General features: G+C 39.9%; 2 protein-coding genes across 2 annotated transcripts in view; one reads left to right on the top strand and one right to left on the bottom strand.

The window, feature by feature from the left end:
- LOC132103868 (uncharacterized) overlaps positions 1 to 2,694 on the bottom strand; it is an 83,697-nt gene extending 81,003 nt beyond the window's left edge. Inside the window, exons 1-3 of the mRNA XM_059508935.1 lie at positions 2,614 to 2,694; positions 1,517 to 1,569; positions 745 to 1,029 (exon numbers count right to left, since the gene is read on the bottom strand). Coding sequence (XP_059364918.1) covers positions 745 to 1,029; positions 1,517 to 1,569; positions 2,614 to 2,615 — 340 coding nt within the window. The 5' untranslated portion in view covers positions 2,616 to 2,694. The remainder of the gene's footprint in view (positions 1 to 744; positions 1,030 to 1,516; positions 1,570 to 2,613) is intronic.
- A 2,943-nt stretch (positions 2,695 to 5,637) lies between these two features.
- Positions 5,638 to 14,580, top strand: LOC132103870 (uncharacterized). Its single transcript, XM_059508937.1, has 6 exons — positions 5,638 to 5,913; positions 6,261 to 6,319; positions 13,078 to 13,380; positions 13,625 to 13,873; positions 13,985 to 13,999; positions 14,086 to 14,580. Coding segments are annotated over exons 1-6 (762 nt in total). The 5' UTR covers positions 5,638 to 5,911; the 3' UTR covers positions 14,220 to 14,580.
- The last annotated feature ends 2,124 nt before the right edge of the window (positions 14,581 to 16,704 follow it).

Raw genomic sequence — 16,704 nt, 5'->3', positions numbered from 1 at the left:
TCCTTCAGTGTCCAGAACTCTGTATGTTCCTGCATCACTGTCCAGAAATGATTTAATGATCAGGTTTCCATCAGTATTATTCATTCGGTCGCTCTGAACCCCGTGATCTCTCGTCCAAACCTCCTTCCACTCTCCACTAGAGTTTGTCTTCACTTTATCAGCATTAAACACCAGAACAGACATCTTTAGCTCTTCACCGATATTCACAGAAATCTCATCTGAGGAGAAACAGAAAGATATTAGTCATTATTACAATGTTGTCATCAATCAATCAAAGCCAAAAATGTCACACTACGCCACTTGAAGAAACACCGAGCCAAGGATAATCAAGATAGTCTTTATTAATCCAACACAGCAGTAAAGCCAACGATGGCGATGGTGGGAGGAGCCATGGAGGAGGAATGGCCGCCGACTCCAGGGGCAGACCAAAGATGGCGGAGCAGGTGGAGGAGGAGCCTGGCATAATGAGGCTCCTCCTCACGGCTGGATGAGGAAACAGAGGATGAAGGAGGGCTAGATGGGACCAGCGGAGACAACGGAGAGAGGAGAGGGGGCAGTTCAACTTCCAGTTCTGATTCCCAATCAATAAGATCCTCCTCCTCATTTTGGCCCTTTTGGTGTTCCATAGTCTGTTCACCATCAGCCGCGATGCAGGGGCGGAGAGAAAACTGACGGAGGAAAAACAGGGAAAACAAACGGCGGGTAGACACTCAATTTACACTGTTTGATCAGTTATGAATTAACCATGAATATGAAGTTGATACGTCCTGATTTGTCGCTCCAGGTCTGTCTGATTATTGTAAAGGACTCTCAAAGTGTATTTCCCAGCGTCACTGAAGATCAGATTCTTGATGACGACGTCACAGTTTCCTTCTTTAAACACTCGTCCACTATATTCTTCATTTTGACAAACATCAATTCCTCCCGACTCACCAATTAACTCAATGTGAAAAATATTTTTGGCCTCAGATTCACATGTGAGTGTGATGTTTCCTCCCTTGTTTCCTGACACAGATATAGATGTGTTTTCTGCGAATACAGACAATGAAATTCAATAAGATTCAATTTAAAGTGTCTATACTGAAACATATATGTGTTTCAGTCTATTCTCAGTAATTAATGTTATTATGAAATATTCTAATAAGAGTTAATTTAGTCAGCTGTATTTTCCTTTGCTGAAGATATTTCATCTCAGTGGAAGTGGATTCATCATCTGTGAACTGATGGAGGAGTTTCTCTAATATTTCAGATCAGAAATGAATGTAAATATTAAGGATGTTCATTACTCATCAGAAACATGATCTATTGTGTCTTTGTGCTCTTCATCTAGACTCTCAACCTCAGGTTACTTCATCGTCTCTACATGAAATAAAATCATTAAATGCTCGATCTCAAGCACTAATGAATAATGAGATCTGCTTCATGAATGAACAGAAAACAGCAGCTTCAGTCAGAATCTAAATCTGACACTGAACACCAAGAATAAATAGAGTTTATGAACATAAATGACACTGACCGCTGTGATAAACCAGACAAAACAGCAGCAGAAGAAGATTGAAGCATCTGAACCTGATGAGAATAAGAGACAGATACAGACACACATCACAAACACATTAATACAGACAGAAAATACTGATCTGAGATCAAACACTACACAACTCACACAATACACAGACTACAAACCTAGACCACAGGATTATTCAGTCGTTTTTCATAAATCACTGAAGTAAGCTATAACGATTTAAACTCTAATTAATGTTTAATCATGTTTCTTTATCTGACAAATAATTTTGCATTGTGTCATGTGGCACAGCAGCCACAATAGCACTGTATAAGTGATATAGGCTTATGTTTTATTTATTGTTTCCATTTTATTCAAAATATTCCCAAACTTGTTAACTACATCATGAAATATCTCGATTCTCAAATATGTGTAAGAAAATGCATGTTGCAGCTTACTTCATCTATAATGGGTGATGGACAAAGTAGCATACTAGTGATATCTATTAACTATGAAAAAAAAAGGACCATATGGGTGTCATGCCATGAAATATTTTAAATACAACAGACTTTGTATTTAAATGTTTGTAAGTAACAAATTATAACACTTTCATGGTACAGTAAGAGAGCAAAGAACATTTACATTTATGGAAAAAATATCACTGTCTCCAGTCTAGCCAGAGTTCAAGCACTCTCATAAACTCCCATTAAAAGAAATGAAGCAGTTTACACTATGAAATATCATAAGTCAAACTGCACATTGCACCCAAAATTGTTTTGTGTGATATGATTCCAAATTTAAGGGGCCAGAGCGAGGGCAAAGTTTGTTGTCACAGGACACTGCCGAATGTGTGTATACAGGGTAATCAAACAATCCTCACATCAATGTAGAAAACATTTGATTGCACTGAGTTAATAATTAAAAAAGTATAATCCAGTAATAAAAAAGTATTATCATAATCAGTGCATAATGATAAACATGTTGATTTTTTTAGCACCCTTAGCATTATTAGCAGGTTATAAGGCAACCCTTTTCAACAAATAAACACAACTATTGGTATAGTGAGACAAAAACACACAGGCTTTATATTTAAAAGAATTAAAAAAACTTACATTGTAAAAGTTCTGCATGACTTTTAGATTCTGGCTGTTTAAATTCAGTAAACCACTGCACACTTAGTGAGATATAAGTAATGACAAAACCACAAGTATCACCCCCCCCCACACACACACACAGGTCAAAGTCTTTCACAGAGTATGTGTTTGGCTCCTCCCACTAAAGGAGAGTCTGTGTCTGGCTCCTCCCACTAAAGGAAAGTATGTGTTTGGCTCCTCCCACTAAAGGAGAGTCTGTGTTTGGCTCCTCCCACTAAAGGAGAGTCTGTGTTTGGCTCCTCCTACTAAAGGAGAGTCTGTGTTTGGCTCCTCCCACTAAAGGAAAGTATGTGTTTGGCTCCTCCCACTAAAGGAGAGTCTGTGTCTGGCTCCTCCCACTAAAGGAAAGTATGTGTTTGGCTCCTCCCACTAAAGGAGAGTCTGTGTTTGGCTCCTCCCACTAAAGGAGAGTCTGTGTTTGGCTCCTCCCACTAAAGGAAAGTATGTGTTTGGCTCCTCCCACTAAAGGAGAGTCTGTGTTTGGCTCCTCCCACTAAAGGAGAGTCTGTGTTTGGCTCCTCCCACTAAAGGAGAGTCTGTGTTTGGCTCCTCCCACTAAAGGAGAGTCTGTGTTTGGCTCCTCCCACTAAAGGAGAGTCTGTGTTTGGCTCCTCCCACTAAAGGAAAGTATGTGTTTGGCTCCTCCCACTAAAGGAGAGTCTTTGTTTGGCTCCTCCCACTAAAGGAGTATGACTGGTCTTTATTGTCCTCTGCTGGTTATTCTGTAAAGGCTGAAGATGTGTGTGAGTCCAGATACAGTCAGATGAAGTTCATTTTCAACAGTTTGAGCAGCAGATTTCAGCTCTGATTGTGATTAATTTGTCATGTGTCTCCTAGCAACAAAGCACATGTTTCTGCTTGAGTTTGTTCATTTAGATTGACTGTGTGTGATCTTCAGTTATTCAGTGTATGTAGAACTAGATTCTGTAGAAGATATTAAAAGGTCAGTCACACAGTTTAGTATTTACTGTTCAAATCATGAACATAAACAGGAGGCATTGAGAGCTTTATAATATCTTTAAACAGTAAGCACACATGCAAAAAAGAAGTTATTTCTTCCCGGTGTATATCACTGGGGTTTGTTCGGGCCAGCGGTATATCAGTTTGTGTCTGATATTTCTGCAATATATTTATTTTTTTCATTCCACTGTATTTTCAACCCCAAGCCAGGATTCTGTTTGTCAACAGTTAAAAACGCCTATGAAAGGTTATCAGCTATTTAATGAATTAGAAGGCATGGTTTGTATTGAATCCATCACCTAAACAATCATGACAGTATTCACTATAAAACATTTGAGAATGCATGCCAATCTCTGAAAAATTTCTGTATGAATTCAATATTTTGCTAATTATTTTAACCCTATATTACGATGGATTATGAAGAGGCTTTTTATAGTCAACATGAAATGGAAATTGCAATTGTCTTTTCTTCCCTATTGTGATATCACTGATTAATCTTTGCAGTTAATCTGTTAAAAACATTGTTCAGGAATTCACTTGTAACGTTCTCCTTAAAATGTCTAGAGGAAGTACCTTTTCAAAGAAAAATATGAGAGCTTCAGAAGAGAAAGTTAGAAGAGTGAGAGGTGAGAGAAGCTCAGTGATGTTTAGAAATATTATCCTTAAACAGCAAATTCAGACTAAACTGTGAGACTAACCTTTCAATATTCTGTACAGAATCAAAGGAAAAGCTGGAAAAAAACACATAATGACAAATACAGTACAGTACAACAGAGTAAAACAGGAGGCATTGAGAGCTGTACAAAAACTTTAATCAAGTAAAAAAAAATATTAAAATTAATTAAAAATCAATATTATTAAAAAAAATTTCTCTTCCCACTTTCTTCTTCCAGCTGTTTGGATTTGTCTTTTGACTTCTGTACTGTCTTTATGTCTGTGTTTTTGGTTCTGGTGGTTCTGGAAATGCTTTAAATTCGAGTCATCAATAAAACAACAACGTCTGCACAGAAATGTGGAACGTGGATCAAAAGAGTCTCAATTCAATACTATAACAACTGTAAAAGTGTCCCAGAACATCAACATCACTGATTACTGGAAATCTGCTTTCAGAGTTAAAACATCTGCTGAGGATTCTGGCAACAATATATTTGCAATCAACATTTAACTTACAGCATATATGAACATATGGACTGCAATCCTACAGCCGTGTTGTGTTTGTTGACTGTCTCTACATTTCAAATGACTTACAGATAAACCAGATTTCTGTGGCTAGAAATGATCTGATCAAACAGACAATTATTTTTATTGGATCTTTTCTTTTCAAGTTTTGTATGCGGTGATACATGTTCAGATTAACAGTGATTTGTTCTGAGTATAACTGTATTCTTGTTTATATTATATTTATCTGTAAAGCATCTTTGTATTGCTATAAGCTATTTAAAGTACTGTACATCCAGCAGGATATTGAAAACTACAATAAGAAATCATTGGGTTTTAAATATAGTAAATCTTGGGAGGAATGCAACGCTTGAACTGGAATAAAGCTCTTGAAAGTATCTAATCAGATTTAAACAATTACATGTTTTAAACTCTAAAGAAGAATTCAGAAGTTACATTTCTTCAGTGTTGTGACTTCAGATAAGTCACGTGAAATGTTCAGCTTATCTGAGATCAGATTTTATTGTCTGCTTCATCATGAACATGAAGAAACAGGAAGCTGACCTTTCTTTATAATTCTTAAATTCATATGTAAATTATTCAACAAATAATTCACAAAATCATGTCGAATCAGAATCATTTTCTCAGCTCAATGTGTTTTAACAGAACAGCCACTAATGATCATCACACTACAGTATTCCTTGGTAGGAGGCTCTAAATATTCCATGTTTTCAAAAGTTACTTTCAGTTTTGTTTTAACTCTTGCTAAACCTGCTGGTTTGCTAAACAAAACACTCAGGTAAAATGTTCTCTGTCTATTTTTTTAATTAGTGGTTCAACGGATCACAAATCTCACGGTTTGGATCACATTATGATTTGTTTATCGCAGCTGTTTTGTAGTTTGATGATCTTTAATGACAACAGCAGTATTTATAGGGCGCTGTCCCTTTAAGACCTGATGCACAGATCTGATAGATACACATCACATTTCTTTCTCATCTGTTTTCTTTAACTTGACACAACTGTCTGTGTTTACCTGAATGACTGTCCAGAGGGGTATTTTGTCATAGTTTTATGTGTATGTGTCTGTGCAGAGGATTCAGATTGGTGTTCAAAAGACTCATGCAGAAGTTTCACCATGTAAGTTTAGATGCTATTTAATATAAAGCTTGTGTGTTTTTGTGCTATTATAGCCTGCCAATGTGTTTCTGCTTCTGTAAACTTAACCTGCAGATGAAGAAATGTGTCGACATGTTTATGCTGAATGTCTGATGAAAAATAATTTTATAAAGTTTTGTGTCCATTGGACATTTGTGTTTGACGGATCAGTCTTCTTGAGGATTACACTGGCATCATTAATAAAACTAAGACTCAGATTTGTTTCTTATTCTTATTATCATGTTCTAATAAGAAGCAGACCAAAGGGTTTTATCTTTTGTGATTGTGACGTATGTGTCTGTCTCATAACAGCCTTTTATTTTCATCAGGTCCAAATGCTTGAATCTTCTTCTTCTGCTGCTGATGTTTTGTTTCTTCTATCAAAAGGGTCAGTGTCATTTGTTTTTTAATGAACTGAAACTTTTTTCAGTATTAGATAGAGTTAATTAATCTACTCAGTTGTTTATCACACCACTCATCCAAGTGATTTCTGTTGACGATTCGTCCAACAAAGAACAACAAATTGAATAAACCCTAAATGGTTAACTCGAAACAATATCCAGCAAATATTTTAAGCTATTTAACACATAGCATAGCATAGCATAGCTAAATTGTAATCTAAATTTATTAAATGTAGCTTTGTTTTCCTCTTATGATTTTTTCCCTGAAACATTCTGAAAATCAATATTCAAACACCATAAACTGAAATACATTAAAAATAATAGTTCATCCATGATGAAAATTCTATCACCATTTGCTCACCCTCAAACCTGTGAGATTCTTTCTTCTTTTGAACACAAAATAAGTTATTGATGTCGCTGTGTGGTCATTGTCTACTTTTGTGTTTATCAGAAGAAAGAAACTCATAAAGGTTTTAAATGACTTGAGTCAATGATGACAGAAACTATCCCTTTAAGATATGCATTTCAGGATAACTATCTATTGCCACGTTTCCGCCGATAATAACAAAAACTTTTTTCCCAGGAACTATTTTCCCCCCAGACCTGTTGCTTTCTGTGTTTCCAGCGTGGTGTAAAGTACTGGGAAGATAATGCAAATAGTCTGGTGACGTAGGTCTGCGCGCGTTTCCCAATACAAAACAGTCTATTCAAATTTTGGATTTGCATCCTCGGTAGTTCAGACTTTGTGCAATCGACTCGGGAATGTGATGTCCACTATGACACAAATCCGGTAATTCTGTTTGATGACTTGGCTACTGCTGTTTTCCTCTCTGTATATTTACAATTAAACGAAATAGGATATCAAATACCACTGCCTCCTTTCATTTTCATTAAAACAAAATAACAGATGCAGAAATGTAGGCTACTTAGTTCAGGGAAATGTGTATATATACAGCCATTACAATGAAACGAAACAGACCAAAGATTACCTGTTAGATTTACCCAAAACAAATTATATTTTATGTTTAGCCACTAAAGAGACATCAGAGCCAGCGGCACACATCAGAAGGTCTAGCCGAGGTAAGGCTGCTCTCGTCGGATACATGAGGACTGAGCTAAAGCTGATCGCGTGGAGCTCACCGTCTCCGAGATCGGCGAAACACATTTTCAAATCGACGCTGTCTTTATAAATAAACCACAGATTTGTCTTTAAAACAACTAAATTTTCACCTGAAATACTTTTAAAATTACATTTCACGACACAGTAACAGTAATATTTTGAAAATGATCCGAATAAATGGTGGTCGAAATCACAATGCTGTGTGAACTCAACCAATCAGGATGTTTGGCACCGAAGTCCCGCCCCCAAAAGTTCCGGAACTTTGAAAAAGTACTACCTCGCCAGCAGGGACAATTGCCCCGTCTCCACCGAAATTACCCGGAACAATTGTATCAGGAAATTTTTCCCCCAGGAACTACAACCGCATTTCCACCACAGGAACTTTACCCCAGGGGGGCAGGGTTTCATATTTTATTGAAGCACCCCTGGGCGCCACAATTGGCTAGTGGACCCCCACCTGCTGTTAGCATTCCATTGACTCCCATTCATTTTGGCGTCACTTTGACAGCAAATAATATTACATCTGAGGCATTCAAAGACTTCATTTGTCCATTCCTTATTTATAAAGAAACACAAAATACACATCATAACCTGCGACTCTCTGCCGCACAATAGAGAAATTACCATATGGACAGGAGGAGAAGCTCGCAGGCAATCTTTTACTGTCTATGAGGCTATTGGGGGGACGTGGAGTCATAAAGACAAGGGAGAAGCCCATAGAGAGTCCATAAAAGCAACGGGACAAAATTCTTCAACAACGTCTGCAAGATTCGGTGGGTGATTTCGATTTCTCTTGACAGAGCAATTAGAAGACTTACAATTGTCAGACAGGTTGTTCACGTGACATTTACGTCATCAAGTTCAATTTGAGTCTGCGCAGTACGCTCGACCCCCAGGAAGTGCTGCTTCTAATTGACTTCACTTGTCGCCGTTGAATCCAATGGGGTCATTATGTCCATTTCTTTTTCTGTCTATGATTTATTCGTGCAAACAGCGACACCTGGAGACCGACTTCACCCATGACTGGAGAAGGGTATAACTGCAGCCTGGAGATCTCTAAATAGGGGTGGGAACTCCAAAACAGGGTGGGAGCTCCAAAATCGGTCATGCTTTCTCCCATTGACAGACAGGCGCATCCACTTCAGTGCAAACTCCGCCCCACAGCTGATTCTGAAGTTTTTATTGGTTGTGTCAGTTAAAGTGTTTCCCACATTACGCAACAAAAAACGCTAACCCCTAAACCTATCCCACACCTTACCTTAACCACTGAAATGGACTGAATGGTGGGATTGGCGCTGAATAGCGTGGCAAAGAAAGTTGCAGTTCAGGAGATAAACAGTTAATAAGGTCATGCGATATGAGACTCACCAGACAATGGCACCTTGGGGGAGTCGTGGCCTAATGGTTAGAGAGTCAGACTCGCAATCGAAGGGTTGTGAGTTTGAGTCTCTGTCCAGCAGAAATTGTAGGTGGGGGGAGTGCATGTACAATGCTTTCTCCACCCTCAATACCAAGACTGAGGTGCCCTTGAGCAAGGCACCGAACCCTCAACTGCTCTGCAACCCTTAAACTGTTTAATTTATAAAGTTTTATTTTGAAATGTAAGTCAGTAACAATTGGCTGAAGCCACAGCCAATGGTGAAAGTCTTTGTGAAAGGAGACCCCAACCCATTTTGGAGGTTCTGCCCAATTTTGAAGATCTTCAGTCTGCAGTGCATATAACATATCATATAACATATATATAACATATATGTTATGTAACATATAACATATCATGTCCTCACTGTTTTTTCCAAAAGGCAGCATCTGCCGACTCTGAATGAGTTTCCTGTAAAAACAAGCAGTTTGATTTTTGACTTTTACTAAATAAAAAAATCGCCTTTCTTTTAAAAGAATGCTTTAAACCCCTACAATTAAAGGATGAAAACGGGATGTTAGATTTTAACGTGACAACACAAACAATTACACAACAATTGGATCTATAAATTGAAATTAACAGAAATAAGAATGCAGTCTGTTGCAACACAGACTAAAATATAAAGTTTGCGGGATAGAAAACTAAATCCCGTTTCCTTATCAGTCCATCTAACCTCATAGAAACAATCAAACCCTCTCAAGAAATATGTTTACTCTCTATGTAACCAAATGGGCCTCTAAAACCAGCTGTTTTGCCTTCCTTTCTGACTTGTTCGATTCTTGGCCATAACTCACGTCTTCCTTCATCAAATCCTCAGCAAAACGGATGCCAGCTTCCTTGCATACCGAAGACATCTTGGTTCTTTTCCATATTTCATCTCAGCTCATCCTGCAGGCGAAGAGAATGATCACCTCTCTGGGATGACTGTCCTCCTTCCTTCCCACCTGATGCACGAGATCCACAGCCTCCGACACGATAGTGGCAAACTCAGGCGTTATCATGCCCATCAGAAAGTCCTTGCTGGCAAGGTAGTACTTTTTCAAAGTTCGGGAACTTTCGGGGGCGGGACTTGCTCACTAAAAATCCTGATTGGTCGAGTTCACGCAGTATTGGTTCAATACTGTTCAATACTGGTTTCAATGGAGTTCAACCACCATTTATTCGGATCATTTTCAAAATATTACCGTTATTGTGTCATGAAATGTCAAGTCAAGTCAAGTCACCTTTATTTATATAGTGCTTTAAACAAAATATATTGCGTCAAAGCAACTGAACAACATTCATTAGGAAAACAGTGTGTCAATAATGCAAAATGACAGTTAAAGGCAGTTTATTATTGAATTCAGTGATGTCATCTCTGTTCAGTTTAAATAGTGTCTGTGCATTTATTTGCAATCAAGTCAATGATATCACTGTTGATAAATTGACCCCAACTAAGCAAGCCAGAGGCGACAGCGGCAAGGAACCGAAACTCCATCGGTGACAGAATGGAGAAAAAAAGCTTGGGAGAAACCAGGCTCAGTTGGGGGGCCAGTTCTCCTCTGACCAGACGAAACCAGTAGTTCAATTCCAGGCTGCAGCAAAGTCAGATTGTGCAGAAGAATCATCTGTTTCCTGTGGTCTTGTCCTGGTGCTCCTCTGAGTCAAGGTCTTTACAGGGGATCTGTATCTGGGGCTCTAGTTGTCTTGGTCTCCGCTGTCTTTCAGGGATGTAGAGGTCCTTTCTAGGTGCTGATCCAGCATCTGTTCTGGATACAGACTGGATCTGGTTGGCTACGATGACCTCGGAATAAGAGAGAAACAGACAAATATTAGCGTAGATGCCATTCTTCTAATGATGTAGCAAGTACATAGGATGTTATGGGAAGTGTTCCCGGTTCTGGTTTACCTAATTAATGCAGCCTAAAAATCCTTTAATGGATTTGGATATTAAAAGCATATTAGTATGTTATGTGTAAGCCAGGTTAAAGAGATGGGTCTTTAATCTAGATTTAAACTGCAAGAGTGCGTCTGGCTCCCAAAAAATGTTAGGTAGGTTATTCCAGAGTTTAGACGCCAAATAGGAAAAGGATCTGCCGCCGCAGTTGATTTTGATATTCTAGGTAATATCAAATTGCCTGAGTTTTGAGAACGTAGCGGACGTAGAGGATTATAATGTAAAAGGAGCTCATTGAAATACTGAGGTGCTAAACCATTCAGGGCTTTATAAGTAATAAGCAATATTTTAAAATCTATACGATGTTTGATAGGGAGCCAGTGCAGTGTTGACAGGACCGGGCTAATATGGTCATACTTCCTGGTTCTAGTAAGAACTCTTGCTGCTGCATTTTGGACTAGCTGTAGTTTATTTACTGAGCTTGCAGAACAACCACCCAATAAAGCATTACAATAATCTAACCTTGAGATCATAAATGCATGGATTAACATTTCTGCATTTGACATTGGGAGCATAGGCCGTAATTTAGATATATTTTTGAGATTGAAAAATGCAGTTTTACAAATGCCAGAAACGTGGCTTTCTAAGGAAAGATTGCGATTAAATAGCACACCTAGGTTCCTAACTGATGACGAAGAATTGACAGAGCAACCATCAAGTCTTAGACAGTGTTCTAGGTTATTACATCCAGTTTTTAGGTCCTATAATTAACATCTCTGTTTTTTCAGAATTTAGCAGTAAGAAATTACTCGTCATCCAGTTTTTTATATTCACTATGCATTCCATTAGTTTTTCAAATTGGTGTGTTTCACCGGGCAGCAAAGTAATATAGAGCTGAGTATCATCAGCATAACAGTGAAAGCTAACACCATGTTTCCTGATGATATCTCCCAAGGGTAACATGTAAAGCGTGAAGAGTAGCGGCCCTAGTACTGAGCCTTGAGGTACTCCATACTGCACTTTTTTAGTGAGTGAAGTGACATTCAGCCAAGTATGGTGACCCATACTCAGAATTTGTGCTCTGCATTTAACCCATCTGAAATGCACACACACAGAGCAGTGAACACACACACACACTGTGAGCACACACCCGGAGCAGTGGGCAGGTCATTTGATTTGAGAGCAGTCTCAGTACTATGATACGGTCTAAATCCTGACTGGAAATCCTCACATATACCATTTTTCTCTTTGGGTCAAGTTGTGTTTTTTTGATGAGAGGCTTAATAACAGCCAGTTTGAAGGTTTTGGGGACATATCCTAATGACAATGAGGAATTAATAATAGTCAGAAGAGGATCTATGACTTCTGGAAGCACCTCTTTTAGGAGCTTAGATGGTATAGGGTCTAACATGGTTTAGATGATTTAACAAGTTTATACAATTCTTCCTCTCCTATAGTAGAGAATGAGTGTAACTGTTCCTCAGGGGGTCTATAGTGCACTGTCTGATGTGATACTGTAGCTGACGGCTGAATGGTTGCAATTTTATCGCTAATAGTATCGATTTTATAAGTAAAGTAGTTCATAAAGTCATTACTGCTGTGATGTTGGGAAAATGTAATTTTAAAAGTATTTCTAGCAAGAATGTAGTGGTTTAAAACTCGAATCTGTGGTTTATTTACAAAGAGAGCGCTTATTTAAAAATAAGTTACAACACGGCATTTCTGAGGGGCTTTTTTTTACCCGGAACTTTATTTAGTTCCTGGTTCCTGCGGTGGAAACACACAGAGTACCAGCCCAAAGTCCCTAGTTTCTGGGTAAAGTTCCTGCGGCTTATGCGTTTTCCTCATGTGTACAGTAAATTTATTTGAATGTTGCACTACTGGTTAATCGTAGGTTAGTCATATAGTATATAACACAACCCAAAATCTGCCCATTTGAGTTTATAGCTGATACTGGGATTGATTTCACAGACTATTGCACCATCACACTTCATAAGATGAACCGTTCTGAACTCTGCAGAACGTGAGAATAATCAGCTGGCATTCAAACACAATCTCATGCTTTCATGAGCAATAGATCACCAACAACCTTAAAGTTTAATATTATCATTACAATTTCTGATGCTAAATATTGGAGAAATGCCACAAACAGTTCACAGATGTTGAATCCACTTGAATGTGTGGTGAAACGTCTTGAAAATAAAAGCTGAGTAAAATAAAAGCTGAGTAAAAAAGACACTAGAATATGATTGATTACAGAGAATAAACAGAAACACCACATGCATTTTTCACATGTATTGATTCTTTGAATTTAATTAATCTGTTTTTGCAGAAATCCTGCCAGCAGGAAACCCTGTTAGATCTGAGTCGGGAAAAAAGAGAGGAAACATCAGACTCAGATGTGAACATGAGGACAATAATATTGTTCAGATTGATTTAATCACTCGGTCAGAAATCATAGAAGTGTGTGAGACTGAAGAATGTAGAGGACGAGTGTTTAAAGAAGGAAACTGTGACGTCGTCATCAAGAATCTGATCTTCAGTGACGCTGGGAAATACACTTTGAGAATCTATTACAATAATGATCAGACAGAGCTGAAGCTACAAATCAGGACGTACCAACTTCATATTCATGGTGAAGACTAAACTGATCAAACATCAGCATCTATTTTCTGGATTTTGTAAAAATGGCAACAATGTAACATCACACTGCTGTTATAACCAGCAGATATAAATGTAACACCTTCCATTCAATAAAGGCCTTTCAGTGGCTGACTTTAAAATGATTACATTTGGTCACCAATCATAAATCTGTGTTTATGGTCTTGATTGATTGACAGCATTATAATAATGATTAATGTCTTTCTGTTTCTCCTCAGATGAGATTTCTGTGGAAACAGGCGAGGAGCTAAAGATGTCTGTTCTGGTGTCTGATGCTGATAAAGTGGAGACAAACTCTAGTGGAGAGTGGAAGGAGGTTTGGACGAGAGATCACGGGGTTCAGAGCGACCGAATGAGTAATGATACTGATATAAACCTGATCATTAAATCATTTCTGGACAGTGATGCAGGAACATACAGAGTTCTGGACACTGAAGGAGAAATCCTGATCACAGTCACAATCACAGGTGAGCAGGTGTTTAGAAATATTTCTAACATCATGAGTTTGGGATTTGATTTTTTAAACTAACTAATATTGTCAAATCTTGTTCATATTTCGTCATGTCTATCTGGCTCAGCGGGAGAAAACACAGGTAAGACAGAAGAACAGTAAAGTAAGAAGCTCTAAAAAAACATGAACAATAATTTAACAAATATGAAATTTGTGCTTTCTTTCTAGCTCTCCACCGTTCTGCTCCAGAGCATTGGAGCTGGGTAGAAAATGTTAATTTTGGTTTTGTGATTATTGTATTTTTCACGTATATAGTGATTTTAGCAGTTCAATTTTTGCTTATATATGCTGGAATTATCTGATGTAAAGTACACTTGCTGTTTTATTAAGAATATATTTGCTATAAGTTGGATTGCAACATATAATAAATGCTGTTCATAGTATTCATCGTCTTTAATTGATTTTTCCATACATTTCTTTCATAATGACATTTAAATATTATAGAAACATGAATTGTCTTAAAAGTTGCTTTGCAACGATTTATAAAGTAAAAAGTGCTATACAAATAAACTTGACTTCATAAACGACTGAAATGCAATGATTATGTCTGATGCTGATTCTCTGACGCTGCTAGATGCTTTGCTATTTGATACCTCTGACAAACAAAGCTTGTAAACTATTTGCTTTGGTTTATTCTAGTATTTTGTATGAGAAGTAGTCAATAAAACGTACTCGGTTACTAAACGTAACATCGGTTCTCTCTAGAAGAGCGAACGAGTACTGCGTCTTAGCTAAGACGCTACGGGAAAAGTCTCTTTTCACGAAATACTGAAGCAAAAAATTATCCTTAATTTTGTATTTTTGTAAAGCGCATTTGCAGCAGTACACAGCCATAGGCGAGACGGCTCGCTCGCTCACTGGCTTGTTCTGCGGCAACTGCACAGCCTATCGAGCGCAGGCTGATGCAACATCAGACCAATAAGGGCGCTTCGCGCCCTTCTTGCCACTTCCCGCCGAAACGGGTGTGGCCCAACCTATAAAAGGAGCTCGAAAAGGCTGACTCACCTGATTTATTTCATCGCCGAAGCGAACCAGAGTGAATCGTACGCACGGCAGAGAACGCAGTACTCGTTCGCTCTTCTAGAGAGAACCGAGGTTACGTTTAGTAACCGAGTACGTTCTCTTACGAGAGCTCTCTCGTACTGCGTCTTAGCTAAGACGCTACGGGAACCCGATGTAAAACGCCGTGCGCGCAGGGATCACACACCGATAAACCTGAAGCAACGCCCAGGATATACAGTGCACAGTCACCTGAGGGACTCACAGAGAGTCCGGGACAGAAAAAAGGGGGAAAAACCCTCCGTCCCATATCTAGCAGCATCCGTAGATGCGGCAATATGACATCACACAGCCGAGGCAAGGCCTGACCAATGTGGCAATGCGGGTCTTACGCAATACTGCCCATATAACAGTCGGCAGCGCCTAGCGCTCATGAATTCAGAATTCCCCTCAGGGCCCTGATTCTTCTATACCGACAGCAGCCTTGCTTGCAAGGCGGGAACCTCCAGGTTATAGAACCTGATAAATGTAGACGGCGAGGCCCAACCCGCCGCCATACATATATCCTGCAAGGAGATCCCAGTAGACCACGCCCACGATGAGGCGACGCCTCTTGTGGAGTGTGCTCTGACGCCCAACGGGCACTGAAGGCCCCTGGAAGCGTAAGCTAACGCTATGGCGTCAACTATCCATCTGGATAGAGTCTGTCTCGAAACAGCCATTCCTTTGGAACGTCCACCGAATGAGACAAATAGCTGCTCCGTCTGCCGAAAGGCAGCAGAGCGAGACACATAAGCTCTTAAAACCCTGACAGGGCAAAGAAGACTCGAGTCTCCATCCTCCCCTGACACCGGCAGGGCGGACAGGGCAATAACCTGAGCCCGAAACGGTGTGTTGAGGGATTTCGGCACATAACCGTGCCTAGGTTTGAGTATGACCCTTGAGTCATTGGGCCCAAACTCCAAGCACGACTGGCTCACCGAGAGCGCGTGCAAATCACCCACACGCTTCACAGAAGCGAGAGCCAACAAGAATACTGTCTTGAACGACAGATGCTGAAGGCTAACCGATTGGATAGGCTCAAAAGGGGGACCCTTCAAGGCCTCCAAAACCGCCGCGAGGTCCCACATAGGGACTGACGGAGGTCTGGGAGGATTCAGCCTCCTAGCTCCTCTGAGGAACCGGATGACTAAATCGTTCCTTCCTATTGACTGACCGGACGCCGTTTCAGAAAACGCCGCGATGGCCGCCACATAAACTTTGAGCGTGGATGGGGCTCTGCCCTTATCCAACAGCTCCTGTAGGAAGGAGAGGACCTCCGTCACCTCACAACTAAGGGGTGAATAACCTCGAGCTGTGCACCAGCTGGAGAACACCGACCACTTCGAGGCATACAGACATCGTGTCGACGGAGCTCTAGCCTGAGTGATGGTATTTAGCACTCCCACTGCGAGATCAGCGGGTAACCGTTGAGTGCCCATACATGGAGGGACCACAACTCCGGTTGAGGGTGCCAAATCGAGCCCCTGGCCTGCGAGAGGAGATCTCTCCTCAACGGTACCGGCCATGGGGCGACATCTGCTAATTGCATCAAATCTGGGAACCATGGTTGGTTCTTCCAAAGAGGTGCCACAAGCAGTATTGAACATCTCGTTTCTCTCACCCGTTCTATCACCTGCGGAAGGAGGGAGACGGGAGGGAACGCATAAAGCGGGCAGCACGGCCATTTCCGTGACAGCGCGCTTTCGTTCTTGGAAAAGAATGCGGGGCAGTGAGCGTTTTCGTGGG

This window comes from Carassius carassius, chromosome 25, assembly GCF_963082965.1.
Source record: "Carassius carassius chromosome 25, fCarCar2.1, whole genome shotgun sequence".
NCBI classification, from domain to species: Eukaryota; Metazoa; Chordata; class Actinopteri; order Cypriniformes; family Cyprinidae; genus Carassius; species Carassius carassius.
Note: the sequence above shows the minus strand (reverse complement) of the source record. Positions and strands in the feature narration are given on the sequence as shown.

Coding starts and splice junctions, on each gene's coding strand:
- LOC132103870 (XM_059508937.1), top strand. Junction 6,320..13,077: donor TTGTTTCTTCTATCAAAAGG/GTCAGTGTCATT, acceptor CTGTTTTTGCAG/AAATCCTGCCAGCAGGAAAC. Junction 13,381..13,624: donor GTACCAACTTCATATTCATG/GTGAAGACTAAA, acceptor GTTTCTCCTCAG/ATGAGATTTCTGTGGAAACA.